We start from the raw sequence: 26663 nt of genomic DNA on the forward strand, positions 1-26663 counted from the left end.
ACATATATACATTCTTTTTTTAATATTCTTTTCCATTATGGTTTATCATAAGATACTGAATATAGTTCTTTGTGCTATACAGTAGGACCTTGTTTATCTATCCATTCCATATATAATAGCTTACATCTGCTTAATCCCAACCTCACTCCGTCTCTCCCCCAACCCCCTCCCCCTTGGCAACCACAAGTCTGTTCTCTATGTCCGTGAGTCTGTTTCTGTTTCATAGATAGGTTCATTTGTGTCATATTTTAGATTCCACATATAAGTGATATCATATGGTATTTGTCTTTCTGACTTCACTTAGTATGATAATCTCTAGTTGCATCCATGTTGCTGCAAATGGCAGTATTTCGTTCTTTTTTATGGCTGAGTAGTATGCCATTGTATATATGTACCACATCTTCTTTATCATCTGTCTGTGAACAATTAGGTTGTTTCCACAGTGCTGCTATGAACATATGGGTGCATGTATCTTTTTGAACTATGGTTTTCTCTGGATATATGCCCAGGAGTGGGATTGCTGGATCATATGGCAACTCTAGTTTTCTAAGGAACCTCCATACTGTTTTCCATAGTGGCTGCACCAATTTACATTCCCACCAACAATGTAGAAGGGTTCCCTTTTCTCCACACCCTCTCCAGCATTTGTTATTTGTAGAGTTTTTAATGATGGCCATTCTGACTGGTGTGAGGTGGTACTTCATTATAGTTTTGATTTGCATTTCTCTAATAACTAGCAGTGTTGAGCATCTTTTCATGTGCCTGTTGGCCATCTGTATATCTTCTTTGGAGGAATGTCTATTAAGGTCTGCCCATTTTTTGATTGGGCTGTTATTTTGTTGAGTTGTATGAGGTGTTTGTATATTTTGGAAATTAAGCCCTGTTGGTCACATCATTTACAAATATTCTGTAGGTTGTCTTTTTTTTTTTTTAATGGTTTCTTTTGCTGTGCAAAAGCTCGTAAGTTTGATTAGGTCCCATTTGTTTATTTTTGCTTTTATTTCTATTGCCTTGGGAGACTGACCTAAGAAAACACTGGTACGATTTATGTCAGAGAATGTTTTGCCTATGTTCTCTTCTAGGAGTTTTACGGTGTCATGTCTTATGTTTAAGTCTTTAAGCCACTTTGAGTTTATTTTTATATATGGTGAGAGGGTGTGTTATAACTTCATTGATTTGCATGTGGCTGTCCAACTTTCCCAACACCACTTGCTGAAGAGACTGTCTTTTTCCCATTGTCTATTCTTGCCTCCTTTGTCGAAGATTAATTGACCGTGTGGGTTTATTTCTGGGCTCTCTATTCTGTTCCATTGATCCTTATATCTGTTTTTGTGCCAATCCATGCTGTTTTGATTACTGTAGCTTTGTAGTATTTTCTGAAGTGTTAGACATAGCTCTGGCCCATCAAAAGAGTTTACCAATTTATAGCTATTGAGTCATATTTGTGTGGTTTTTCTTCTGTTTTTAGGTTTTTCCTCTTTGAGAGAAAGATATTGGAAGTTTAAAGGTTGACAATTAGACTGTCAAACTCCTTAATATTTGTTGAGTTGAAGAAAAGATTAAAAACATGGGCCTTTGGGTCAATCAGGGTTCAAATGGTGGCTGGTCTGGTTGACAGCTGTGTGACCTTGGGTGAGGTAGTGAACCGTCCTGCACCTTCTCATTTGCAAAGTGGAGATTTTAGACTAGAACAGGCTGGTTAGCAGCGTAGGTCCCGTACAGTAGACAGGAAAGGGATCAAGATGAGCTGGGAGGAGTAAAAGTGAGTTCCTAAATTCAGAAGGAACTGTGAAGACCAGCCAGGCGTCAGGAGACAAAACGAGGGAAAGGGGACAACAACGCAGAGTGGCTCCTATTCTTTTGTCTACAGGGGTGAGGGGTTCAGTGAAATTGTTAGGCTCTCCACCAGAGATGCACCATGCATGCTCTGCTCCTGAACCCAGACTCTATCCCCACTTGCCAATGAAACTGCCCAGAAAACCACCTGTCCTAGAGGCAGGGCCAGCCCAGGTCTGCCCAGCTCCACTCAGGTCTGGGGGAGTTGAGGAGTCACAAGTGAGAGGATTTGGATTGTGCACATGCCCTGCTCTGCAGCGAGCTGTTGGAGACTCTGAGTTCTGTGGCTGCACAGCCATGTTGTCTCTCATTTGTTCTTGTGAGCATCTCTGCCTGGAAGGAGCCATGGCTGAGAGGGAGCTCTCAGCCCTGGGCAAGCTGCTCTGTGCAGTGACTGTCTCCAGCAAGAGGCTCCCAACCCCCCTTGCATCTGAGGCCATGTGACTAGGTTCTGGCCAGCAGAATATGAGTGGACATGGTGTGTGCGCTTTGGAGGGAACATCCTTTAAAAAGGAAACTGCACTCCTCACCCTTTTCTGCCTTCCTAAGGTGGACTTGGTAATAATGGTGACGGGTCATGTGTGATCAGGTGGGTGTGGGTGGTCTGCACCCCCGCTCGTGGGGGAGCAAGCTCATAGGGAAAGCTCAGCTTTGCCCTCTCCATGGGTGAGTCTCGCTTTCCTGAGCACTGTGGAGAGATGTCCCTTCGCATAACGTTTTCAGAAAACCAGGCGCTCGGGCTTCCCTGGTGGCGCAGTGGTTAAGAATCCGCCTGCCAATGCAGAGAACACGGGTTCGAGCCCTGGTCGGGGAAGATCCCACATGCCGTGGAGCAACTAAGCCTGTGAGCCACAACTACTGAGCCTGTGTGTCACAACTACTGAAGCCCGCATGCCTAGACCCTGTGCTCTGCAACAAGAGAAGCCACTGCAATGAGAAGCCTGCACATCGCAACCAAGAGTAGCCTCTACTTGCTGCAACTAGAGAAAGCCTGCATGCAGCAACAAAGACCCAACGCAGCCAAAAATAAAAAACCGCCCAAAAACCAGGTGCTCTCCCTGCATGCGGCATCCTCCATTTATTAGCACTTACCCACTCTGTGGTCCTTAAAATGTGGCCAGTTTTAAGAAGTCCATGAGGTCAAAACCCTTTTTATGATAATACTAGCATGTTATTTGCTTTTTTTTTTTTTTTGCGGTACGCGGGCCTCTCATGGTTGTGGCCTCTCCCACTGTGGAGCACAGGCTCTGGATGCGCAGGCTTAGCGCCCATGGCCCACGGGCCCAGCCGCTCCGTGGCATGTGTTATCTTCCCGGACCGGGACACGAACCTGTGTCCCCTGCATCGGCAGGTGGACTCTCAACCACTGCGCCACCAGGGAAGCCCTGTTATTTGCTTTTTTCATTCTTCATTGTCAGTAGTTGATGGTGGAATTTTCCCGAGGCTATATGACATGTGATAAGAATGTGTGTGTTCGTTGGTGTTTTAAAATTTTCTCAGTTGAATTTCTAATATGGTAAATACTGATAGCTATAACCCACAAAAGCAGAATTCTTGGAGGTCTTCAATAATATGGAAGAGTGTAAAGGGTTTGGGAACTGCTGGTCCAGCAAGTTTGAACACCTCTGGCCTAGGGTCCAAGTTCAAGCCTGCTCATGTGGTTCTTGGTTACTTTATTATTTATTTATGTATTGCTCCAAATTAGGTTTTTTTTTAATTTTTAAATTTTATTTTTTTATACAGCAGGTTCTTATTAGTTATCTATTTTATACATGTTAGTGTATACATGTCAATCCCAATCTCCTAATTCATCCGACCACCACCACCACCCCCACCTGCATTCCCCCCTTGGTGTCCATACATTTGTTCTCTACATCTGTGTCTCTATTTCTGCCCTGCAAACTGGTTCATCTGTACCATTTTTCTAGATTCTACATATATGCGTTAATATACGATATTTGTTTTTCTCTTTCTGACTTACTTCACTGGTATGACAGTCTCTAGGTCCATCCACATCTCTACAAATGACCCAATTTCGTTCCTTTTTATGGCTGAGTAATATTCCATTGTATATATGTACCACATATTCTTTATCCATTCGTCTGACAATGGGCATTTAGGTTGCTTCCATGACCTGGCTATTGTAAATAGTGCTGCAATGAACATTGGGGTGCATGTGTTTTTTTGAATTATGGTTTTCTCTGGGTATATGCCCACTAGTGGGATTGCTGGGTCATATGATAATTCTATTTTTAGTTTTTTAAGGAACCTCCATACTGTTCTCCATAGTGGCTGTATCAATTTACATTCCCACCAACAGTGCAAGAGGGTTCCCTTTTCTCCACACCCTCTCCAGCATTTGTTGTTTGTAGATTTTCTGATGATGCCCATTCTAACTGGTGTGAGGTGATACCTCATTGTAGTTTTGATTTGCATTTCTCTAATAATTAGTGATGTTGAGCAGCTTTTCATGTGCTTCTTGGCCATCTGTATGTCTTCCTTGGAGAAATGTCTATTTAGGTCTTCTGCCCATTTTTGCATTGGGTTGTTTGTTTTTTTAATATTGAGCTGCATGAACTGTTTATACATTTTGGAGATTAATCCTTTGTCCGTTGATTCGTTTGCAAATATTTTCTCCCATTCTGAGGGTTGTCTTTTTGTCTTGTTTGTAGTTTCCTTTGCTGTGCAAAAGCTTTTAAGTCTCATTAGGTCCCATTTGTTTATTTTTGTTTTTATTTCCATTACTCTAGGAGGTAGATCAAAAAAGATCTTACTGTGGTTTGTGTCAAAGAGTGTTCTTCCTGTGTTTTCCTCTAAGAGTTTTATAGTGTCCGGTCTTACATTTAGGTCTCTAATCCATTTTGATTTTATTTTTGTGTATGGTGTTAGGGAGTGTTCTAATTTTATTCTTTTACAGTAGCTGTCCAGTTTTCCCAGCACCACTTATTGAAGAGACTGTCTTTTCTCCATTGTATATCCTTGCCTCCTTCGTCATAGATTAGTTGACCATAGGTGTGTGGGTTTATCTCTGGGCTTTCTATGCTGTTCCATTGATCTATATTTCTGTTTTTGTGCCTGCACCTTATTGTCTTGATTACTGTAGCTTTGTAGTATAGTCTGAAGTCAGGGAGTCTGATTCCTCCAGCTCTGTTTTTTTCCCTCAAAACTGCTTTGGCTATTCGGAGTCTTTTGTGTCTCCACACAAATTTTAAGATTTTTTGTTCTAGTTCTGTTAAAAAAAAAAAAAAAAAGGCCATTGCTAATTTGATAGGGATTGCATTGAATCTGTAGATTGCTTTGGGTAGTATAGTCATTTTCACAATATTGAGTCTTCCAGTCTAAGAACATGATAAATCTCTCCATCTGTTTGTATCATCTTTAGTTTCTTTCATCAGTATCTTATAGTTTTCTGCATACAGGTCTTTTGTCTCCCTAGGTAGGTTTATTCCTAGGTATTTTATTCTTTTTGTTGCAGTGGTAAATGGGAGTGTTTCCTTAATTTCACTTTCAGATTTTTCATCATTAGTGTATAGGAATTCAAGAGATTTCTGTGCATTAATTTTGTATCCTACAACTTTACCAGATTCATTGATTAGCTCTAGTAGTTTTCTGGTGTCATCTTTAGGATTCTCTATGTATAGTATCATGTCATCTGCAAAGAGTGACAGCTTTACTTTTTCTTTTCCGATTTGGATTCCTTTTATTTCTTTTTCTTCTCTGATTGCCGTGGCTAGGACTTCCAAAACTATGTTGAATAACAGTGGTGAGAGTGGACATCCTTGTCTTGTTCCTGATCTTAGAGGAAATGCTTTCAGTTTTTCACCATTGAGAATGTTTGCTGTGGGTTTGTCATATATGGCCTTTATTATGTTGAGGTAGGTTCCCTCTATGCCTACTGTCTGCAGAATTTTTATCATAAATGGGTATTGAATTTTGTGAAAAGCTTTTTCTGCATCTGTTGAGATGATCATATGGTTTTTATCCTTCAATCTGCTAATATGGTGTATCACATTGATTGATTTGCATATATTGAAGAATCATTGCATGCCTGGGATAAATCCCACTTGATCATGGTCTATAATCTTTTTAATGTGTTGTTGGATTGTTTGCTAGTATTTTGTTGAGGATTTTTGCATCTATATTCATCAGTGATATCGGTCTGTGATTTTCTTTTTTTTTTTCGGTACGCGGGCCTCTCACTGTTGTGGCCTCTCCCATTGCGGAGCACAGTCTCCGGACGCGCAGGCTCAGCGGCCATGGCTCACCGGCCCAGCTGCTCCGCGGCACGTGGGATCTTCCAGGACCGGGGCACGAACCCGTGTACCGTGCATCGGCAGGCGGACTCCCAACGACTGTGCCACCAGGGAAGCCCCTGTAATTTTCTTTTTTTGTAGTATCTTTTTCTGGTTTTGGTATCAGGGTGATGGTGGCCTCATAGAATGAGTTTGAGAGTGTTCCTTCCTCTGCAATTTTTTGGAAGAGTTTGAGAAGGATGGGTGTTAGCTCTTCTCTAAATGTTTGATAGAATTCACCTGTGAAGCCATCTTGTCCTGGGCTTTTGTTTGTTGGAAGATTTTTAATCACAGTTTCAATCTCATTACTTGTGATTTGTCTGTTCATATTTTCTATTTCTTCCTGGTTCAGTCTTGGAAGGTTATACCTTTCTAAGAAATTGTCCATTTCTTCCAGGTTGTCCATTTTATTGGCATAGAGTTGCTTGCAGCAGTCTCTTAGGATGCTTTGTGTTTGTGGAGTGTGTTGTAACTTCCCCTTTTTCATTACTAATTTTATTGATTTGAGTCCTCTCCCTCTTTTTCTTGATGAGTCTGGCTAATGGTTTATCAATTTTGTTTATCTTCTCAAAGAACCAGCTGTTAGTTTTATTGATCTTTGCTATTGTGTTGTTTGTATTTCATTTATTTCTGCTCTAATCTTTATGATTTCTTTCCTTCTTTTAACTTTGGGGTTTGTTCTTCTTTCTCTAGTTCATTTAGGTGTAATGTTAGATTGTTTATTTGAGATATTTCTCGTTTCTTGAGGTAGACTTGTATTGCTATAAACTTCATATAGGTTTTGGATTGTTGTGTTTCCATTGTCAACTGTCTCTAGGTATTTTTAAATTTCCTCTTTGTTTTCTTCAGTGATCTCTTGCTTATTTAGTAACATATTGTTTAGCCTCCATGTGTTTGTGTTTTTTACGTTCTTCCCCTGTATTTCATTTCTAATTTCATAGTGTTGTGGTCAGAAAAGATGCTTGATATGATTTCAATTTTCTTAAATTTACTGAGGCTTGATTTGTGACCCAAGATGTGATCTATCCTGGAGAATGTTCCGTGCGCACTTGAGAAGAAAATGTAATCTGCTGTTTTCTGATGGAATGTCCTATAAATATCAATTAAATCTATCTGGTCTATTGTGTCATTTAAAGCTTGTGTTTCCTTATTTTCTGTTTGGATGATTTGTCCATTGGTGTGAGTTGTAAAAGTCCCCCACTATTACTGTGTTACTGTCGATTTCCTCTTTTATAGCTGTTAGCAGTTGCCTTATGTATTGAGGTGGTCCTATGTTGGGTGCATATATATTAATAATTGTTTTATCTTGGATTGATCCCTTGATCGTTTTGTAGTGTCCTTCCTTGTCTCTTGTAACATTCTTTAAAGTCTATTTTATCTGATATGAGTATTGCTACTCCAGCTTTCTTTTTATTTGCATTTGCGTGGAATATCTTTTTCCGTCCCCTCACTTTCAGTCTGTATGTGTCCCTAGGTCTGAAGTGGGTTTCTTGTAGACAGCATATATATGGGCCTTGTTTTTGTATCGATTGAGCAAGCCTGTGTCTTTTGGTTGGAGCATTTAATCCATCCACGTTTAAGGCAATTATTGATATGTATGTTCCCATGACCATTTTCTTAATTGTTTTGGGTTTGTTTTTGTAGGTCCTTTTTTCTCTGTGTTTCCCAGTTAGAGAAGTTCCTTTAGCATTTGTTGTAGAGCTGGTTTGCTGGTGCTGAATTCTCTTAGCTTTTGCTTGTCTGTAAAGCTTTTGATTTCTGCATCGAATCTGAATGAGATCCTTGCTGGGTAGAGTAACCTTGGTTGTAGGTTCTTCCCTTTCTTCACTTTAAGTACATCATGCCACTCCCTTCTGGCTTGTAGAGTTTTTGCTGAGAAATCAGCTGTTAACCTTATGGAAGTTCCCTTATGTGTTATTTGTCATTTTTCCCTTGCTGCTTTCAACAATTTTTCTTTGTCTTTAATTTTTGCCAATTTGATTACTATGTGTCTCAGCATGTTTCTCCTTGCGTTTATCCTGTATGGGACTCTCTGAGCTTCCTGGACTTGGGTGGCTATTTCCTTTCCCATGTTAGGGAAGTTTTTGAGGATAATCTCTTCAAATATTTTCTCTGGTCCTTTCTCTCTCTCTTCTCCTTTGGGGCCCCTGTAATGCGAATGTTGTTGCATTTAATGTTGTCCCAGAGGTCTCTTAGGCTGTCTTCATTTCATTTTTTTTTGTTTATTCTGTTCCACGGCAGTGAATTCCACCATTCTGTCTTCCAGCCCACTTATCCGTTCTTCTGCCTCAGTTATTCTGCTATTGATTCCTTCTAGTGTAGTTTTCATTTCAGTTATTGTATTGTTCATCTCTGTTTGTTTGTTCTTTAATTCTTCTAGGTCTTTGTTAAACATTTCTTGCATCTTCTTGATCTTTGCCTCCATTCTTTTCCCGAGGTCCTGGATCATTTTCACTATCATTATTCTGAATTCTTTTTCTGATAGGTTGCCTATCTCCATTTCATTTAGTCGTTTTTCTGGGGTTTTATCTTGTTCCTTCATCTGGTACATAGCCCTCTGCCTTTTCATCTTGTCTGTGTTTCTGTGAATGTGGTTTTTGTTCCACAGGCTGCTAGCGTTGTAGGGTCTCCTGCAGAGGCGGGGGGTGGCTGTGTCTCATCGTGAGGACAAGGACACTGGCAGCAGAAGTTCTGGGAAGTACTCCTTGGCGTGAGCCCTCCCAGAGTCTGCCATTAGCCCCACCAAAGAGCCTGGGTAGGCTGCAGTGTTGGGTTGCCTCAGGCCAAACAGCCAACTCTTGGTTACTTCTTTAAACCATCAGTTGAAGGAATCTGTCACATTTTTACAATGCAGTTTCTACTGCTATACATGTGTGTTGTGTGCATACACATGCCCCTTCTCCTAAACAGGATGGCAAGTTCTAGAAGGCTGGGATGGCCCTTGATTCTCTTTATGTTGCCCCTGGTTAAGTGATTCCTGAACTAATTTCTTGTCTGTTTAACTGATCAGTGAACAAAATGGCAGGCATGGCTGGATCCAGAAATGAGAGGAAACCAATGTTTAAGTCTTCTTCACCTATAAACATCAATTCAGTCACCTATTTGCAACATCTGTTAAGCACTTACTTGAGCACGGCCCTGGGTGAGCCACGTGGGAGCTGGGACAGGGGCTCATGGTAACGCAGGAATGTGGTTTGGGCAGTCCTGCCCGTGAGAAAGCAGCCTGCACCTTGAGTCTGCTCAAGGGGAGTCCATGATGCTCCTCAGCTGAATTCTGGTTCTGTCTCCTTCCTCCCACTCTCAGTGAGCCCAGGAATGTGAAATTGAAAGTCCCTTGTAAAATATAGAGACTGTTAGTGTCCATAGAATTACCTTTCCTTATGTCATCACATTATGGCTTTATTTTCCTCTCTCTTAGGTGGTCACAAAATGGAACTGAAATGTACTTTAAACTATGTTTATTGTTAGCAAGTGAAGTTTGCTCTCTGTAGTTGAAGTAAAACAGAATTATTTGCTTTGCCCCAAATTCGGATATATTTTCCCCCTAATATGTAATCCCTGATAATTTTTTTCCTATGGACTTGGGGATCCTGAAATGGCAAGAGGTGTGTGTGGTCAAATCCTACTTTCCCAGGAGCTTAAGAATGGCTGAGGGCAACTGGGAGAAGGAGAGGTTAAGAAGTGGTGGTACCCCTATGACCATTTTCTTATTGATGGATATGACAGTGTTTCCAACTTTTCACTACTACTGCAATAAACACTGCCTTGGTGTGCTAGGGCTGCCTTAATTAAGTACTGCAGACTGGGTGGCTTACCAGCAGAAATTTACTGCCTTACCATTGCAGAGGGTGGAAGTCCAACATGCAGGTGTTGGCAGGAACGGTTTCCTCTGAGGGCTTTGAGGATCTGTTCCAAGCCCCCTCCCTTGGCTTGCAGGTGGCTGACTCTTCACCTCGTCTTCTTCTCTTTGTATTGATTGATCTGTGTCCAAATCTCTTTTTATCAGGATACCAGTTGCACTGGATTAGGGCCCTCACTAATGACCCCATTTTAACTTGATTACCTCTGTAAAGACCCTATTTCCAAGTAAGGTGCTAGGGGTTAGGACTTCAACATACCTTCTCTTGTGGCAGTGGACACAATCCAAGCCAGACAGACATCATGAAAGAACAAGGTGGTTCACTGATTCCTTTATTTATTTAGGAGGTAGGGGGAGGAGACACAGGGTTGGAGGCCAGCAGGGGAAAATTACCTACAGGAGAGGGTTGGGAAGGGTTTGCAGGGATTGAGCTAGAAAGCAGTAACACTGATTCTATAGTTGAAAAGGAGTAGTGCACAACCGTAAGTACCTGGTGTGAGTTTTGTAATAAATCCTATCTTATGAATAAGTACAGTGGAATACTACTTAGTACATTCATACATGTTTCTATCATCTTGAGATTTTTTACATATACAGTATATGATCTGCTTTTATAAATGTACAGCTCGAAAAAAGATCCTTCTTGTAATAGGTACAGCATTAAACACAAAAACCAACATGGGCCAGCCACACTCCAACTGAAGGCCCAGAGAAAGCCTGGCCGGCAGCCCAGCCTCAGCCCCTGCAGCCCAGCTACGTGTAAACCAGCACCCACTGCACCTGCGGGCTCAGCGGGCCCTTGACATTTGCACGGGAAGTGCCTGCTTACGCCAAGCCCCACCTGCAGAGAGTGGGTCTTCCCTGAGGGAAGGTGGCCGAGGAATGTGTACATCAGGTAATGAAAAGAGGGATGAAAGAAATGTGCTCTTCAACTAAAGGCACTTGTCAGTGGCCGCGTACAGCCATTCCCTGGGCCTGGTGAGTGAGCAGGTGCTATTTTGTTAGAGTCAGCAAGGTCTGAGTGGACCTCACCTGTCCTCTCACCAGGTTTAAATAGAATAAATAAATCTGAGTGGGTGCTTGGTTTGCCCTCTGGGGTTCCTGTGAATAGGCTACCTTTTAGGATCATTTATGGAGTGACACTCCCTGTCCCCAGCCCAGCTTTTGGAAGTCCTCCATGGGCAAGATGCCAGAATAGCTCCAGGCCTTGCAGAAGCAATTGCTCGCTATGGATCAGAAGGAGAGCCCCCAAATGTCCCCTCCCCTGTCTGTGCCTGAAGTTCCTTCGTCCTGTGCATCAGAGTCTGTGCGCCTCAGATCTTGGTCACGTAGTTGTTGGGGAACAGGCCCTGCTTGCCTCGTAGCCGCCCGGTCCACCAGCCAGAAGGATCTGCAGGGACACAGATGGTGGAGGTGACGGTGAGCAAGGCTTTCTGCCCAGGCCAGATGCACTCTGCTCGTGTGGGTGCATCCCACGGGCAAAGGGGATGTTCTTTCCCTTCTTTATTTTAATGAAAATTAGACATGCAGATGTGCCACTCAGGCCCCGTTCCAGAAGAACCCGCTGCCCAGATGTGAGGTTTTGCTGCCAGTCTCCAGCTCTCGGCCCTGTGGGATCTGCCCTGCCTTTGAGACATTGCTTCTCTCGGGGCCTACGCCTTCTAGCCTCCCCTGCGAGCAGTCCCAGCTCTGGAGCAGCTGCTGGGCCGGCAGACTGTGAGGTCGCCTTGTGGTAAGATGGCTCTAACCCTGCTTCCCCCCTTTTATTTCACAGTGGCTATTCCCCCACTGCATCTTTCACACTCCTCACGCCACCTCACAGCCTTTCTGGGAGAAGTGATCTGCAACACTTCACCGTAATTACTTCCCAGCTTAATCCCAGTCCCTTCAGCAGTAATTTGGTATGTATTTTTCTGTGATTATAAACACACACATTCATTTTAAACAGGCCATTCTATACCTTACTATTCTGCATCTTGCTTTTCAATACTCAATAATCTTTCCATGACTCATTTTTTAAACAGCTGCACTGCATACCAAATTTTATATAACATTCCCTTATTGATGGACATTTGTTCCCCAATTTTTCATTGTTAATGCAAAAAATGTCTTTATGCCCACGTGCAAGTAGTTCTATAGGATAGACTCTTGGATCAAAGAATATGCACCTTCTAGTATCCTTTGTAAGAAAATCTAATTTATTTTTTGTAATAGGTAATACTTTCATGTGTACTTGCAAAAGTACAAAAGGATAAACAGTGAAAACAGCTACCCAGATCCCTTCTTTGAGGGCAAGCAGTATTACCTATTTCTTGCACTTTCTTCCAGAGATATTTCATGTCTATAAAGGCATTTATTCAAACAAACAAACAAAAAAACCTCTTTTGTATACAAGTGGTAGCATACTACATGTTCTGTACTTTTTAAACCTTAATAATACATACTACAGATCATTTCATATCTGTATATAAAGAGCTTCTGTATTCTATAGCTGCTTATATGCCACTGTTCATATCATTTGCCTATTTTTCTATTGGTTGCTGGTCTCTTATCTTGTTGATTAGGAGTTCTTTATATACTAGTGAATCTGTCACATGAGTTACAAATACCCCTCTTCCAATTTTAATTAAATTTTTATGACATTTTAATATTTGAGCAGTTGAATCAGATGATGATTTTACAGCTTCTTAGTTTTCTATCACTTTTAGAAATCCTTTCCCACATCGACAGTATTAAAAAAGAAAACTCTTCTATACTTACTTTTAGGACTTTTCTGTTTCTTTTACGCATGTAAGTAGTAAGTATTAATTTATTTGGGACTTATCTTGGGGGAAGGGGTTAATATATAAATCCAAAGTAATCATTTTGATATGGGGATTTTACAATTTTGATAAATACTGTTAAATTTCCTTCCCAAAAGTCTATTCCAGCAGTAAATAGTGAAAGGAGGTACCTATTTACCTGACTAACCAAAGATATTACACTCTACACTTTATTTGCAATGACAAAATCCAGAAAGTTCTGAAAATTAAGTTTTCTGTAACTCATTTCATGGGAAAACTTGACCTGAACTGACATGGGCTTGTTTATGATGTCTCTTTCCACTGCATGCTTAGGTTCCACAGCAGAAATACTGAGGCTGATCTAAGCTGTTTCCCTGGGACCCGCAAGGGGTGTTACATACTATAAAAAAGCTCCCATCTCTGATTTCTGAAACTCAGTTAGCTGGAAGGATTTGGATTAGGGAATGTGAACTCTCACTTTTTTTTTTTTTTTTTTTTTTTTGGCCTCATCTTGCAGCTTGCATGATCTTAGTTCCCAGACCAGGGATTGAACCTGGGGCCCGGGCAGTGAAAGCGCCGACTCCTAACCACTGGACCGCCAGGGAAGTCCCTCTCATATTTTAATCGTTGCTGATATCACAGGTGAAATGCTTTGCTTTGCACTTCCCTGATGGTTAAGGAGGCTCTGCTGTGCACTGATTGCCTCAATAGCCTTTGTCCACTTTTGGGCTGGATTATTTGTATTATTTACATAGAAGAGCTATTTATATATGTAAAACATTTTTGCCTAGTCTGTTTTCCATAATTTAACTTTGTTCCCAGTGCTATTCACCATATAGATTTTAATTTAGCCTTTTTTTTTTTTTTTTTTTTTTGCGGTACACGGGCCTCTCACTGTTGTGGTCTCTCCCATTGCGGAGCACAGGCTCTGGACGCGCAGGCTCAGCTGCCATGGCTCACGGGCCCAGCCGCTCCACGGCACGTGGGATCTTCCCTGACCGGGGCATGAACCTGTGTCCCCTGCATCGGCAGGTGAACTCTCAACCACTGCGCCACCAGGGAAGCCCAATTTAGCCTTTTTATGAGGTTAAATCCCGTATGGTTTTTGAGTTTGACATCTTCCATAGGAAGATTTTTCTCACCCAAAGATTAATATTCTAGGTTTCCTTCTAAGACTTTTGTAATTTAATTATATAGTTTTAGATCTTTAATTTATCTGATATTTATTTTGTGTATGAGGCAGAGATCAAACTTTATTTTCCTTTCAAAATGGAAAGTAATTGTCTATCCTTTCCCCTGATTTCAAATGCCACATTTATCATCTATTAAATACCTATGCAAACAAGGGTCTGCTTCTGAATGCTATTCTATCCTTTGTATCTATATGTCAATTCCTGCACTCACACCACACTGTTTAAATTACAGCAATAATTTATAGCATGTTTTGATAACTTTTAGGACTCTACATTTTACACAAATATATGTTTTAATTATATCCAGTACATGTTATTTCTAGAAAATTTTGAAAATATTGAGAAGTGAAAAGAAAGTAATACTTAAAGTTCAACACTTAAGGAGACCACTTTAACATTTTCTTTTTTAAAAATGTCTTTTTAGAGAACATTTTTCTATTTCATGTGTTTTATATTTTTACAAAAATGAGACTAGTCCACAGTTGCTAACCTAACTTTTTCCTTTTCTCCATGAACATTTTTCCATTTCAATAATGTATATACTTTTGCATCATTATCTTTAACATAAAAATTTTTGCATCAAAGTTCACTGAAGGGATATAGCAAAGCTTATTAAACTAATCCCCATCACTGGATATTAGGTCATTTCCCATATTTTTGCTGAACAAAGCTGGTGATAAAAATCCTGTTTGTATTACTAAGAGTTTATTTCAATACTTTTTTTATTCCAACTTTTGAAGAAGGATACTAAATGACTTAAAATATTAACACCTGTAGAAAACCAGATGGCTAAAGGAGATAAAAAGAGCACCCAGAGAACATTTAGAAGGAGGTTGGTCTGGGGACCTGGAATTCTCCTAGGAGTGAGCCCAGGTGATTCCTAGAACTGCCCTTGGCTACCTCTTCCCGAAAGCTAGTCCTGCCATGGACCACTGTCCACTCAGGTTGTCCTTGCTCTGCTCATACACCTTGGATGGCTCTACTCTCTCCTGACAACTTGTCTTGAGCCTGACACCCAGGGCCTCTAGGACCAGGCCACTCTGGCTTCATCTCATCCCCCATGACATCTCCTCAGGGGTTCTGCACCTGGGTTGAGTGTCGGCTCATTTTCCTAAAAGGACCCACTCTTTCTGGCCTCCATGGCTCCTCTCTCCGTTAGTCTTCCCATCCCTCACCGCAAATGCCATGTCATTCATGGGGCTTTTTCTAACATCCTAAATTAAGAGTTGTCTTTGTTTTTTATGCTTCCATTAGGAATAATGTTTGCTTATATGTATATTATATTCTAACTTATCTTTACCAAATTAATAAAGTATTCAGCCAAGCCCACAGACCACTTTTATAATAGATGTTACAAGTTGTCTCCCTGGCTTCCATTCCATCTACCTTCATTAGGAGGAAGCCATGAAATCTGGGTGGGAGAGGCCTAACTCCCGTTACCTCGGGCAGTCCCTGCCAGGTTTAACCCACTTGGGGTACAGCCTTTGCCTTGCTACAGAGATTGATTCAGGGATGGGCACATGACCAGTTTGGTCCAATCTGAGGGATAGCTGGGACTTTTGTCCAATGGCTAAGAGAAGTTTCAGAGGTAAAGCGGATTTCAGAGATGGTTTGATCTGTTGGCCTGGAACTGATGCAGCCTTTTTGCTACCATGAGGAAAAACAGCCTGAGGAGGGAACAGATACAAAGAAGAGGGCAGAGCTGAAAGAAGTATTTTTTAAAAATGAAGCTGGAGTCTTGATCAGCCTGAAACCTGACCTACCTCTGCAAGTTTCAGTGAGAGGAGCCCATAAATTCCTTTCACATTTATACTAGTTTTTATAGAAATATAACCATATGCTTTTGGAGGCTGTCCCAGCCAGCCATGCACTTACCTTCTTTGATAATATCGATAATGTCATTGGCATTGAAGCTGAGTTCGTCTGTGTCCTGAGCATCATAGGCATACAGAGCCTTGCACTGTGGCACCTGAGGCTTGGGCTTGGGCTGGGGCTTGGGTCTGCCCCCTGCTGGGGGAGGCCGGCTGGTTGTTTGTCTCCGGACCCTGTGGAAAGAGTGGAGGCAGGTGAGAAGGGACCCAACAGGAGGCAGCAGCACCACATGGTAGTTTGGAGCATGGGGCCAGCACTGGCCAGCTCAAGTTCAAGTCCAGCCCTATCCTTAGATGGACATGTCACTTCCTAAACTTTCTCGGAGAGTAAAGCACCCTCCCTGACAAGGTCATTGCAAAAGCATGTAGCTAGCTCTTCATAAACATTAGCCCCTGTTGCTGTGTCCCCAGCATAGAAGGAAATGTGAAAAAGACACATTCCTACCAAAGTCTATAAAACATATTTATACATCTAAATGATAAAAAAACAAATAGTCATGTATCTATCCCCCTCCCTCAACTGTGGAAACAGAACTTTGCCATAGAAGCCTGCAGGTGCCTCTCCTCAACTGAAATCCCTCCCAGAATGAACCCCTAGCTTGCATTTTGTATTAATAATTCTGCTTTGCTTTGTAGTTTTACCATGCACATAAGTATCCCTAAACGATACTTGTAGTTTGTCTGTTTTTTAACTATATGAAATGAATCACATGCTACTACCACTTGTTCCATTTTTTTTTTCCAGCCGCACTGCGTGGCTCTTGGGATCTTAGTTCCCTGACTAGGGATTGAACCCGGGCCACGACACTGAAAGCACTGAGTCCTAACCACTGGACTGCCAGGGAATCCCCTCACTCGCTCCATTTTTGAGATGAACACTGTTGATGCATGTAGTTTGATTCATTCATTCTCATTGCTTTATACTTACTATTCCATTGCATGAATAGGTCACAATTTACTTATCCATTCCATTGTTGATGATCATTTGGGATGATTCCAATTTCATTACAAAAAAATGCTGCTATGAATGTTCTTGTGCAAAAGTTTATCCAAAGTAATTTCTCAACATCAGCACTATGGACACTTTGGGCGGATAGATAATCCTTTGCTGCGGAGGCTGTCCTGTGCACTGTAGGGTGTTAAGCAACATCCCTCGCCTTTACCCCTGGGATGCCAGTAGCACCTCCTCTCCCTGGTCACGATCATCAAAAATATCTCCAACTTGAGACCCTAACCCAGGTCTTCTAGCTTTAAATGTATTCTTTCTACAACCTGTTCACCATTCATACATACATTGTCTCAAAGGCATGTAACTCTAGGTTGGTCCTAGTTACTGAGATCTTTAAACATATCTGGAACAACCATTTATTAAATATGTTCATGAAAAGCATTTAGAGAATGCATTTAGGAAATAGAAATATAGCAAACAGTCCCCCTCCCCCTTAGCTTAAGGACTAACCAGAGTGAAGCCTACATTCATTCGCTTACGAAAGAAACTTAAGATTTCTTCTAAGAGGGCCTGGGCTGAACTCAACGTTGTGGGGCTGGCTGTTAGGTCTGGCTGGGCCTGTTAACACCTGTGGGAGGAGGGAGGAAAAGGGAGGGTATTTCCTGGGGCTTGAGCTCTGGAAGGAAAAAACACACCCAGTTTTGAGCTGTGCTCTGAAGAGGCCAGAGCCTCACTGTCCTTGCTGAGCTCCTGTGACAGTAGATGCTGCTGGCTGCCGATGAGCAAGTTGGATCACGAGGGGGTTGGCTGGGGGTGAGGGGTTACTGGCTGCTAGCTGTCCCCAGCAGGGGTGGGGGGTTCCCCGAGTAGGAGGGAGCAAACCCCAAGGTAACTCAGGCTCCACTCTTCTCAGATCAACCCCGTCCCCACTTTCCCACCCCCACCAGACGCTTTCTTTCATCGAAGAGGAAAGGCATTGTATAGTTCATTAGCATGACATCATTTCCTTCCTAGTCTATTGGAAATCCCCATTCCCTGCTTGGGAAGTGCTTGCTTCTCTGAAAGCTGGCTGGACAAGCAGGTTTTTAATTAAGCAACCTATATATTAGGGATGTGTCAGCATTTGGTTAATAAGAGCCATTAGCCTGGATACCAGAAGTCATCTATTTCCCAGTAACAAGGAATGGAGGAGGGGCTGGGGCTGTGGCGTGTGCATTAGAACACCCTGGGAGGGAGGAAGCCTCCACTCTGGCAGTTCCAGGGAACAGGGTTGGGAGGGTACGTGCACATATGCACACGTGTGTGTGCAGGCTTACGTGTGTGCACACACATACACTCACCAAATATTCATAGATGAAGAGTTGGCCTCTCTTATGTCCAGGGGAGAATACAGGTTGATGGGGTGTCTGGAGCCCAAGAGTGTTGGGACTTAGGTGCATTCTTCGGGCAGGGGGGCCTCTTAGCATGGAGGCAAAGCTGGATGACCCTCTGAAAACAAGGGCCATCCTGCCTGCAGCCTTCCCGGGAGTCTCCCCGCTCGCTCCTCTGCCCATCTGCCTCCATCTTTGATGGAGGTCACCCAGTTCCTCCCCCTTCACGTCTTTCCTGCCTTCCTTTCGAGGAAAGGAAGCAACGAAAGGAAGCAACGAAAGCAACTAAAGTTGCTTCCTTTCGAGGCTCCCTGAACATCACCCCAGCTCAGCATTTATTAGTTTACCTCACCCTCCACTGAAAATCCTTCTAACAGCTTCTCTCTGCTCTTGGCCTACAAAGTCCCTGTCAGGTGTGGCACTGCTGGCTCCCAGCCTCCCATCCTGCTGCAGGCCACACTGGCATCTTCCTACCTGTCTTCATGGAAGTCTGACCCCTGGTTGGGGTTAGGACCCCTGTCCACACACTCCTAGCCTACATCATATTTGCTGGTGACAAATATACTTTCCCCCTAAGATCAGGAACAAAACACAGGTGTTAGCTCACCACTTCTGTTCAATACCCACTGGAAGCTCTAGCCAGAGCCATTAGTCAAGAAAAATAAAAGTCATACAGATTAGAAGTGAAAATACCTCTATTTGCAGATGAGATGATCTTGCACATAGACAATCCTAAGGAATACACTTTAAAAAAATTAGAATAAAAAGATTCAGCAAGATTACAGAACACAAGATCAACATATAAAAATTATCTGGCGACTTCCCTGGTGGCACGGTGGTTAAGAATCCTCCTGCCAATGCAGGGTACACGGGTTCGATCCCTGGTCCGAGAAGATCCCACATGCTGAGGAGAAACTAAGCCTGTGCGCCACAACTACTGAGCCCACACGCCACAAGTACTGAAGTCCACGTGCTCTAGGGCCCGCATGCCACAACTACTGAGCCTGTGTGCTGCAACTACTGAAGCCTGCGCGCCTAGAGCCCATCCTCCGCAACAAAGAGAAGCCAGTGCAATGAGAAGCCCTTGCACCACAACCAAGAGTAGCCTCCACTTGCTGCAACTAGAGAAAGCCCATGTGCAGCAAGACCCAACACAGCCAAAATATAAATAATAAAAAAAAATCAGCTCTATTTCTATGCACTAGCAACGAACAATTCAGAAATGCAATTGAGAAAACAATTTCATTTACGATACACAAAGAGAATATAATACTTAGGAGTAAAGTTAACAAAAGAAGGATGATCCTATTTATATGAAATGTCTGGAAAAGGCTTATCTATACTGACAGAAAGTAGATTAGTGGTTGCCTAGGGCTGGGGGATGGGGGAATGACTGCTAAGGGGAAGAAGGGTTCTTTTTGGGATGACGAAAATCTTCCTAAGTTAGATTATGATGATGGTTGCACAACTCTGTGACTATACTAAAAGCTGTCAAATTGTACTTTTTTTTGGCCATGCCACGAGGCACGTGGGATCTTAGTTCCCCAACACGGGATCGAACTCGCGCCCCCTGCAGTGGAAGTGCAGGGCCTTAACCACTGGACCGCGAGGGAAGTCCCTGTTGAACCGTATTGTAATTTGAATGGGTTGATTTTATGGTATGTAAATTATATCTCAAAAAAGCTGCTTTAAAAAAAAGAAAGTAAATCGCATGGGCCTCTTTGGGCTCTGAAGTGCACTCCCGATACCCAGAGTGAGCTCAGCCAGCTTGTACGCAAGCAGCTGCTGAGTGTCCCACCCAGGATCCGGGACATAGTGGAGGAGAGGATGGAGGTGAGGGGACCATTTAAACACCTGTGTGAACACAGCCGCTTCACGGTCTTTGATCCTAAGGCATCAGAGCCTACTTCCTCAGTAAAACCAATCAAAGTAAAACCTCAGGCATTACTGGGGGATTTGGGTTCCCATGTACAGTAAACTCTTGGCAACAGCTGGCTTGATTGTCCCTGGACAACTGCTACCATGCAGTGTAAAGTCATCTGGTCATTTATCCCTTGGCTGCATGGGGCTCACAGCACTCCACAGTTGGGAGAGGGGAGATTCCAGGTAGCTTCGAGATGGGGCGTTGTTTGCTGGGGAGCAGAGTGTGGACTGGGGGACTGTGTTTGATGGGGAATGGACGTGGAGGTGGAGAACAGCTCTGCATTTTGCATCAGGAAAGGGGCTGCTTAGGCAATCCCGAGGTAACCACTGTCTGGCTTTTTCCTTTTTAAATGTCCTCCGTAACCAGGAAAGGGTACAACTGCTCCAGTAGGGCAGCACCTTCGCAAAGTGAGCCAGTTACAGCAAAGCCCTCCTTCTCACTGGTCACTCCTGCCTCATTCTCACATCTAAGCATGTCCTCTCTTCTTGTGAGTGTTGACAGATGGGGCGTGGTCTGGGAACCCCTGCCTGGAGCTCTGGGCAAGGTACTGTGCTGGGCATTTTCAGATGTTGCCTCATTTAATCTCACAACAATTCCCGCGAAATGACTGACCTAGGTTCCTGGAATTTCTTGCTGGCTTCATCAGTGGATGGCACGATGCATATGCAGCAGGCTCCCAGAGCTCCAGCCACACTGACCTTTCTGGCCCCATGGTCTGGCCATGCTCCCCACCCCCTGACCACCGCTGCTAACTCCTGCTCAGCCTTTGGGTCTTGTTTCACCCCGGGCAGCATCCTCTGGTAGCCTGCACCTGCTAAGAGCAGGGGGTCAATGCAGTGGGACAGGGGCCTGTACCAGCTGACTCCCTGGCAGGGCAGTAGATTCCATGCGGGTGGCTGTTCTCACCACTGTAGACCCTGGACCTGGCGCCAGGCCCAGGAAGACTGTGTGGCCTCAATCTGCATGTTCTGAGGGAGTAGCAGAAGGGACAGTGGCTTAAGAGTCAGAGTCAGTGCACTGGGTTTGAGGCCCAGTTCTGACACCGGCTGGCATGTGACTTGGGGCCATCACTTCACCTGTTTAGCGATCAGTGTCTTCATGGGGTAAAAAGAGGGAATTCCAGCAACAGCCCAGGCCCTTCTTCTAATTCTAAGAAGGCTTTACAGAGTGCTCTCAACAAGATCCCTACGGTCAGGTGTACCATGGGACACAGGAAGCCTGCCCCGATGGGGCGATCACTCTCTCCATTCACCATACTGTGGATCTGGAAAGCACCACAGGAATCGGTCTGCGAGAACAGCCATTTTCCCAGCTCTGTTCGACAGACTCAGCCTTCCTTCAACCCAGACAATCCCCTTCCACCACTAGGTGGCGATCCTGTGCAGTCAATAATGAGGAGAGAGGCTGGCTTTCTACCAGCTGCCAGAAATTATCAAGGTCGTTTAGGTGCTGGTTGACTCCACTCATAGCCATGAAAAAGGGATTGAGATTTTCTTACACAGCAAACAAGATCCCCGTGCCCAGGGAGCAGGAACTGGCTCAGCCCAGCCTGTGAGAGAGGGTTGTTACGCTTTCAGGAGTTTTGTGGTCAGTTGTTAAACAGAGTCATTATTAAAGATGAAATTGAACACATTTAACTGAATAAATTATATTAAAAGCAAAGGCAACAAATACTCATAATCTGACCCTACCTAATTATTTTACCACATTTTACATCTCTCCATGCTCTTGAAGTTATTAACATCTGCTGCCTACCTGTGGTGGGAACACAGTAGGACAGTGGGAGACTGTACATCTCCCCCCAGCTCTGGGACCAGGGGTAGTCACCCTGGTAGCTTGAAATCAGCCACAGTGAGCAGAAACTGACAAATGTTACAGCTCTCGCCTTTTCATCCCCAGAGAGCTAGCCGTTCACAGCACACCACTTGCTGTCCCTCCACCACCCTCACGATAACTCACTTTCACTCATCTAAAAGTGTTTTGCCTAGATTTATTTTGTAATGGATATGCAGGATTTAGATAATTTTGGTAGTGCTTACATTTTATGATATTTGTATTCCAAATAAACCTCACAAGATTGAAAACTGTTATAAAAACAACTATTTCATTGGGATAATGGGGGCAGGAGTAAGAATTTCAGACTCACAACGACAAAGTTATCTTTCCTACTGCCACTGGTATACAGTTATAAAACTCTGCGTCACAGAGCAAATCCAGCTGTTTCATTATATGTAACTCTGGCACAGTGTAATTTAGTTTTCCTGTTACTATGTGACCCGTCATTTCAGGGTAATCTGTACAGTTGGCCCTTCACATCCATGGGTTCTGCATCCCAGATACAGATTTAACCAACTGAGATTGGAAAATATTCAGAAAAAGAATTCCAGAAAGCTCCAAAAAGCAAAAGTAGAATTTGCTGGGCAGGGCAACTGTTTACATAACATTTACATTGTATTCAGTATTATAAGTAACCTAGAGATGATTTATAGTACACAGGAGGATGTGCATAGGTTATATGCAAATACTATGCCAAATACTATGCCACATTATATAAGGGACTTGAGCATGAACGGATTTTTCTATCTGGCGTGTGTGTGTGTGTGTGAACCAATCCCCCGTGGATACCAAGGGACTGTACACATTTACCACTTTATTGTGTCTATTCTTCATTAAGAAGAGAAACACATGAAGAAGCTCGGCTACAGCACCTTGCTTTTACAGCAGGCCTTTTTCTGAGTAGGGAATTAAACATCTAATGCAGTCACATTATAACCCACACCACAAAGTTTCCTGAGTAATCAAGCACATTATACCCAGTTTGCTTTGTGAAAACCTGCACTGCTAGAAAAGCCCTGTTTTAGTGCCTGGGAAGACCAAGTGGTGCCTTCGCCCTGAGACATCGGGATGCCGACCGACCTCTGAGCCCTCGTGGACAGCTGCCTAGTCTCTCAAGAGGCCAGAAGCCCACAAGAACACAAAACGCCAAGTGACATCAATGACAACAAAGCGCTGTAAAGTCAGATATTGTTCATTCGCTCTGTTCCTGGGATGTAGGTTGTTATAGTGATTGGAGCAAACGAGGTTTAACTAGAAAAAGACTGTGGAATAGTAAAGCAGGAGTTTTGGACTTTATTTAGTTATTGAAATGCAGCTAGTGTCTGTTGCAATATGACCTCTCAGCTCTCTGTTCTGCTGTTGCTCTGAGCCCACAGAGAGCAGGCATGGCTATTAGATGTGTGTGTGTCAGGGAAGCGGGACGGGGAGAGGGTGTCTCTCTGACTCGTCCCCTTGTCTTGGCTTCGCTAGGCTGCCCATTCCCCCCCCACCCCCCGCCATTAAAGCCAGCAATGCCTGAAGCTTAGCCCCTCATGGCGTCTAGAGCTCTATGCAGGCCAGAGGTTTGAGCTCTTGAGGGTAAAGCCACTGGGCCAGGGGACACCCACTTCTCAATCCTGGTAGAATATTAATATTTCCCTGCAAGACCAAACCACATGAATAACAGTCATAAAATAAATATAAATAAACTTTCAAGTTGCATTGTGCTTTATAGTTTATAAGGCCCTTATTTAATCTTCCTGACACCCCGATTGGGTTTTGCATTTCTGATTATTAGCTCTATTATACAGTATAGGTGAGGAAACCAAGGTGTAGGAGGATTAAGTGACCTACACGAGGGTGTCAGCTGGTAATTAGTGAAACAATCCATGTGGCCGGCACGTGGCACACAGCAGGCACATCGTTCAGTAAATATTCAATGCATGAATCAAGGAAGGAAGGAACAAATGACCCGGGACTCATACCCAGTCCTTGCAAGTGTGAATCTGTGCTCTCTGCACATGGCCAGGCCACCTTCTCCACCTTCTGTGAACTTCTCTGCAGTCTCCACACCTCTGGGACACCCGGGTATGCCTCATCTATGACAGGGTGAGCTGGGATTAAGCTTTCAAATATCATGTCTTTGTTCTGCAGATGTGAAATTTATGTCTTGAAATTCCAAGAAGGAAAATAATGGCATTTTATTTCACTGGCTCTTTAAAATGTGCTGTGTTCCAAAAGGTTGAATCTATAAACATGACTGGAAATTCGGGAACGGATGCCAGGAATTCCTAAGCTTCGTGTCTGCCTGGGCCAGGGTATGGCTGCTGCTCCTGCAGATTACGGGTTAAGAAATATTGCTGTTGGACACTTGTTGGAAATTTTAAGCTCCTTGAAAAATATGGCTCCATTAGGAGAATCCTGTCAAGAGACACACAGGCAGCATTTAAATTTTTCTATCGATCCTTCTTTTGTGGCATGGCCAGAAGCCCTACCGCTGAGCACTTTCAATATTTTTCTGTTTCTCCAACTTCTAGTTGGATTAATCTCTGGAGTACCTTGAAATTTCCTGAAGTTGTCCTCCCATGAAATGGACCACAGGATTAAAAAGGCCAACAGAAAAAAACATTTCCAGTCTGGGTTTTAATGCCTCCAGTAATGAACTGGAGGTAGATTATGTACATCTCAGTCATAGGAGGGAAAATATAAAGCACACTTGATTGGCAAATCAAGTGTTCCTGTGAAGCCAGAGCAAAGGCTGATGAGTGAACTATTTATATGGATTCTTGCTTTACCTGTTCTCTTTCCCTGAGACTCAGGAAGATCTTGAACCTGAATCAGACTGTTCAAAAGGTATGTTAAGGGACTACAAGATTATGATTCCTTCTCCGTCTTAGTTTTCCTGGTCAATGATAATCATGATGATGACAACAAACATGGCATGGCAAGGGTAAAGAATCCAGCTGGGGTGGTAATTAATTTAGTGAAGGCTTCATGTTCTCTCCAAAAGCAAACACAAAAAACCCAAAAAGCATAAAACCCAAACCGACTGAACCCGAAATAAACTGACAAAGACGTTCCTGAATTAACTTGAGGTGCTAATTACACCATTTGATTTTATCCACATTGCACGATCCAAAAGAGATGACTGCTTATGCTAAATATGTCTATAAAGAAAAGTGCACTGAGGGTGGGAGAGGGAAAGATGAACCCAGGAGTTGAAAGTCCAAGGGGACTTGGTGGTAATCTCCCTTTTATAGGTTGGTAAATTCAAGGGCACTGTTTGGGACTGTAATGTAAACAGGAACTTCCGTCTCCGTGGAAAGGTACAAGCTCGGGACCCCAAAGGTCCCTGTTTGCTCCAGCAACGTCCCACGGAATAAATGCAATTCATGTTTTCCTGGCAAAGAAGAACTGTTGAAGGTAGGTAACCACGAGGCCCCTGAAATGCTTGTCTAAAGTCTCTGGCCACATTAGAAATTATTTTAACTTTGACTTTATGTGTTTTAGAAAATAAATACAAAGAAAAAGCTCAGCCTTTTGATCAGAGTATGATTTCTTAAGGAATATTTGCATCACAGCAGATTTAGGTGTACAAAGAGGAGGCTGGCTGGGATTCTTGTAGCTACAGGACTCAGTGTGCCTCATACGAGTTTTACACACAAGTTTTACATACAGGAAGATCATACTGCCTAGTAGATGGTTGTGAAGGTTCCCTCTCCTTCCAGCCTCACAGCCACTGCCAAAATAGCATCACGTATGCCTGATCTTTAGGCCTAAAGGTGGCAAAGGGTGTGGTAAGACTTAAATAGGGAACAGCGCAGCTGAGGGCTGGAAGGGAGCAGCCTCGGGTAAGACACAATGTTCCTAAATTGCCTGCTTTTTGGCTGACAGATGCTCCCAGCTGGCTGGTGTGCAAGTCTGTAACTTGCAAAGCAGGCTGGAAAGATGGTTTTGCTTGCCAAAACCAAAGCAAGTAGGAAGCTAGCAGACAGAGCTAAGAGATTTGGTGCATTTTGCTGACTGGTTTTAATCCCCTGCCTAGTTCGGGAAATCAGACTGGGCCCAGGAAGTCTTGTCTGATTATTTTAGTTTCTTCCGTCCATTTGAATGGTATAGGCCTGGGTTAGGGAGGAAGGCTCCAGTTGCCTCAACAGCACCCTTCCAATTCACCTTCATACAAAACTTCCCTGGTTTCATCAAAATGACTTGACAAGTGGTTTTCAAAATGTGCTCCCCGGGTCAGCAGCACCACCATCCTTTCAGAACTTGGTAGAAATGGAAATTCTTGGCCCCTACCCTGGTCCTACTGAATCAGAAATACTGGAAGTGGGCCAGGAGGTTCTCCAGGTGATTCTGGTGTACATTAAAGTAGGAGAACTTCCTCTTTAGACCAGGCCAATCAGGTAAACCATGATCATTACAACTGGTGGGACAGAGCTACTTATGCAAGAGTTGGGGGAGCACAGAGAGGGATCTAATAGAAAGTGGCAGCCACTCTACTGATGGCCATTTGTATAAAACCAAGGTGCTTTCCTCTCTGTAGCCCAAAGGAGGTAAGACTTGCTAGGGGAAAAGGAACACCAGGAAAGAACCTGGTGACGTCCAGAAAAGTTCCTAAGAGCTCTGCGGTCTTTGAGAAGGCCTGGAGGTGAATGGGTGGCTGCCACCCAGAGGAAGGAGCTGTTGCCTCTCACCCGGCACTGCCCTATTTTGTACACAAGTCTCCTGATCACACTTGAAAGTTCTTTATTCTATAGATACGGTGAGA

The 26663-nt window shown here is 43.4% G+C and overlaps 1 protein-coding gene across 2 annotated transcripts in view; it reads right to left on the reverse strand.

The window, feature by feature from the left end:
- Window positions 1-10311: 10311 nt before the first annotated feature.
- Window positions 10312-26663, reverse strand: part of MYO1E (myosin IE) — a 205261-nt gene continuing 188909 nt past the window's right edge. For both annotated transcript variants that reach the window (XM_082648354.1, XM_082648353.1), the window contains exons 27-28: window positions 15839-16008; window positions 10312-11377 (exon numbers count right to left, since the gene is read on the reverse strand). In XM_082648354.1, coding sequence (XP_082504480.1) covers window positions 11301-11377; window positions 15839-16008 — 247 coding nt within the window. In that variant the 3' untranslated portion in view covers window positions 10312-11300. The remainder of the gene's footprint in view (window positions 11378-15838; window positions 16009-26663) is intronic.

The sequence above is a fragment of the Grampus griseus genome (assembly GCF_964374135.1).
Source record: "Grampus griseus genome assembly, chromosome: 2".
Classification (NCBI taxonomy): domain Eukaryota; kingdom Metazoa; phylum Chordata; class Mammalia; order Artiodactyla; family Delphinidae; genus Grampus; species Grampus griseus.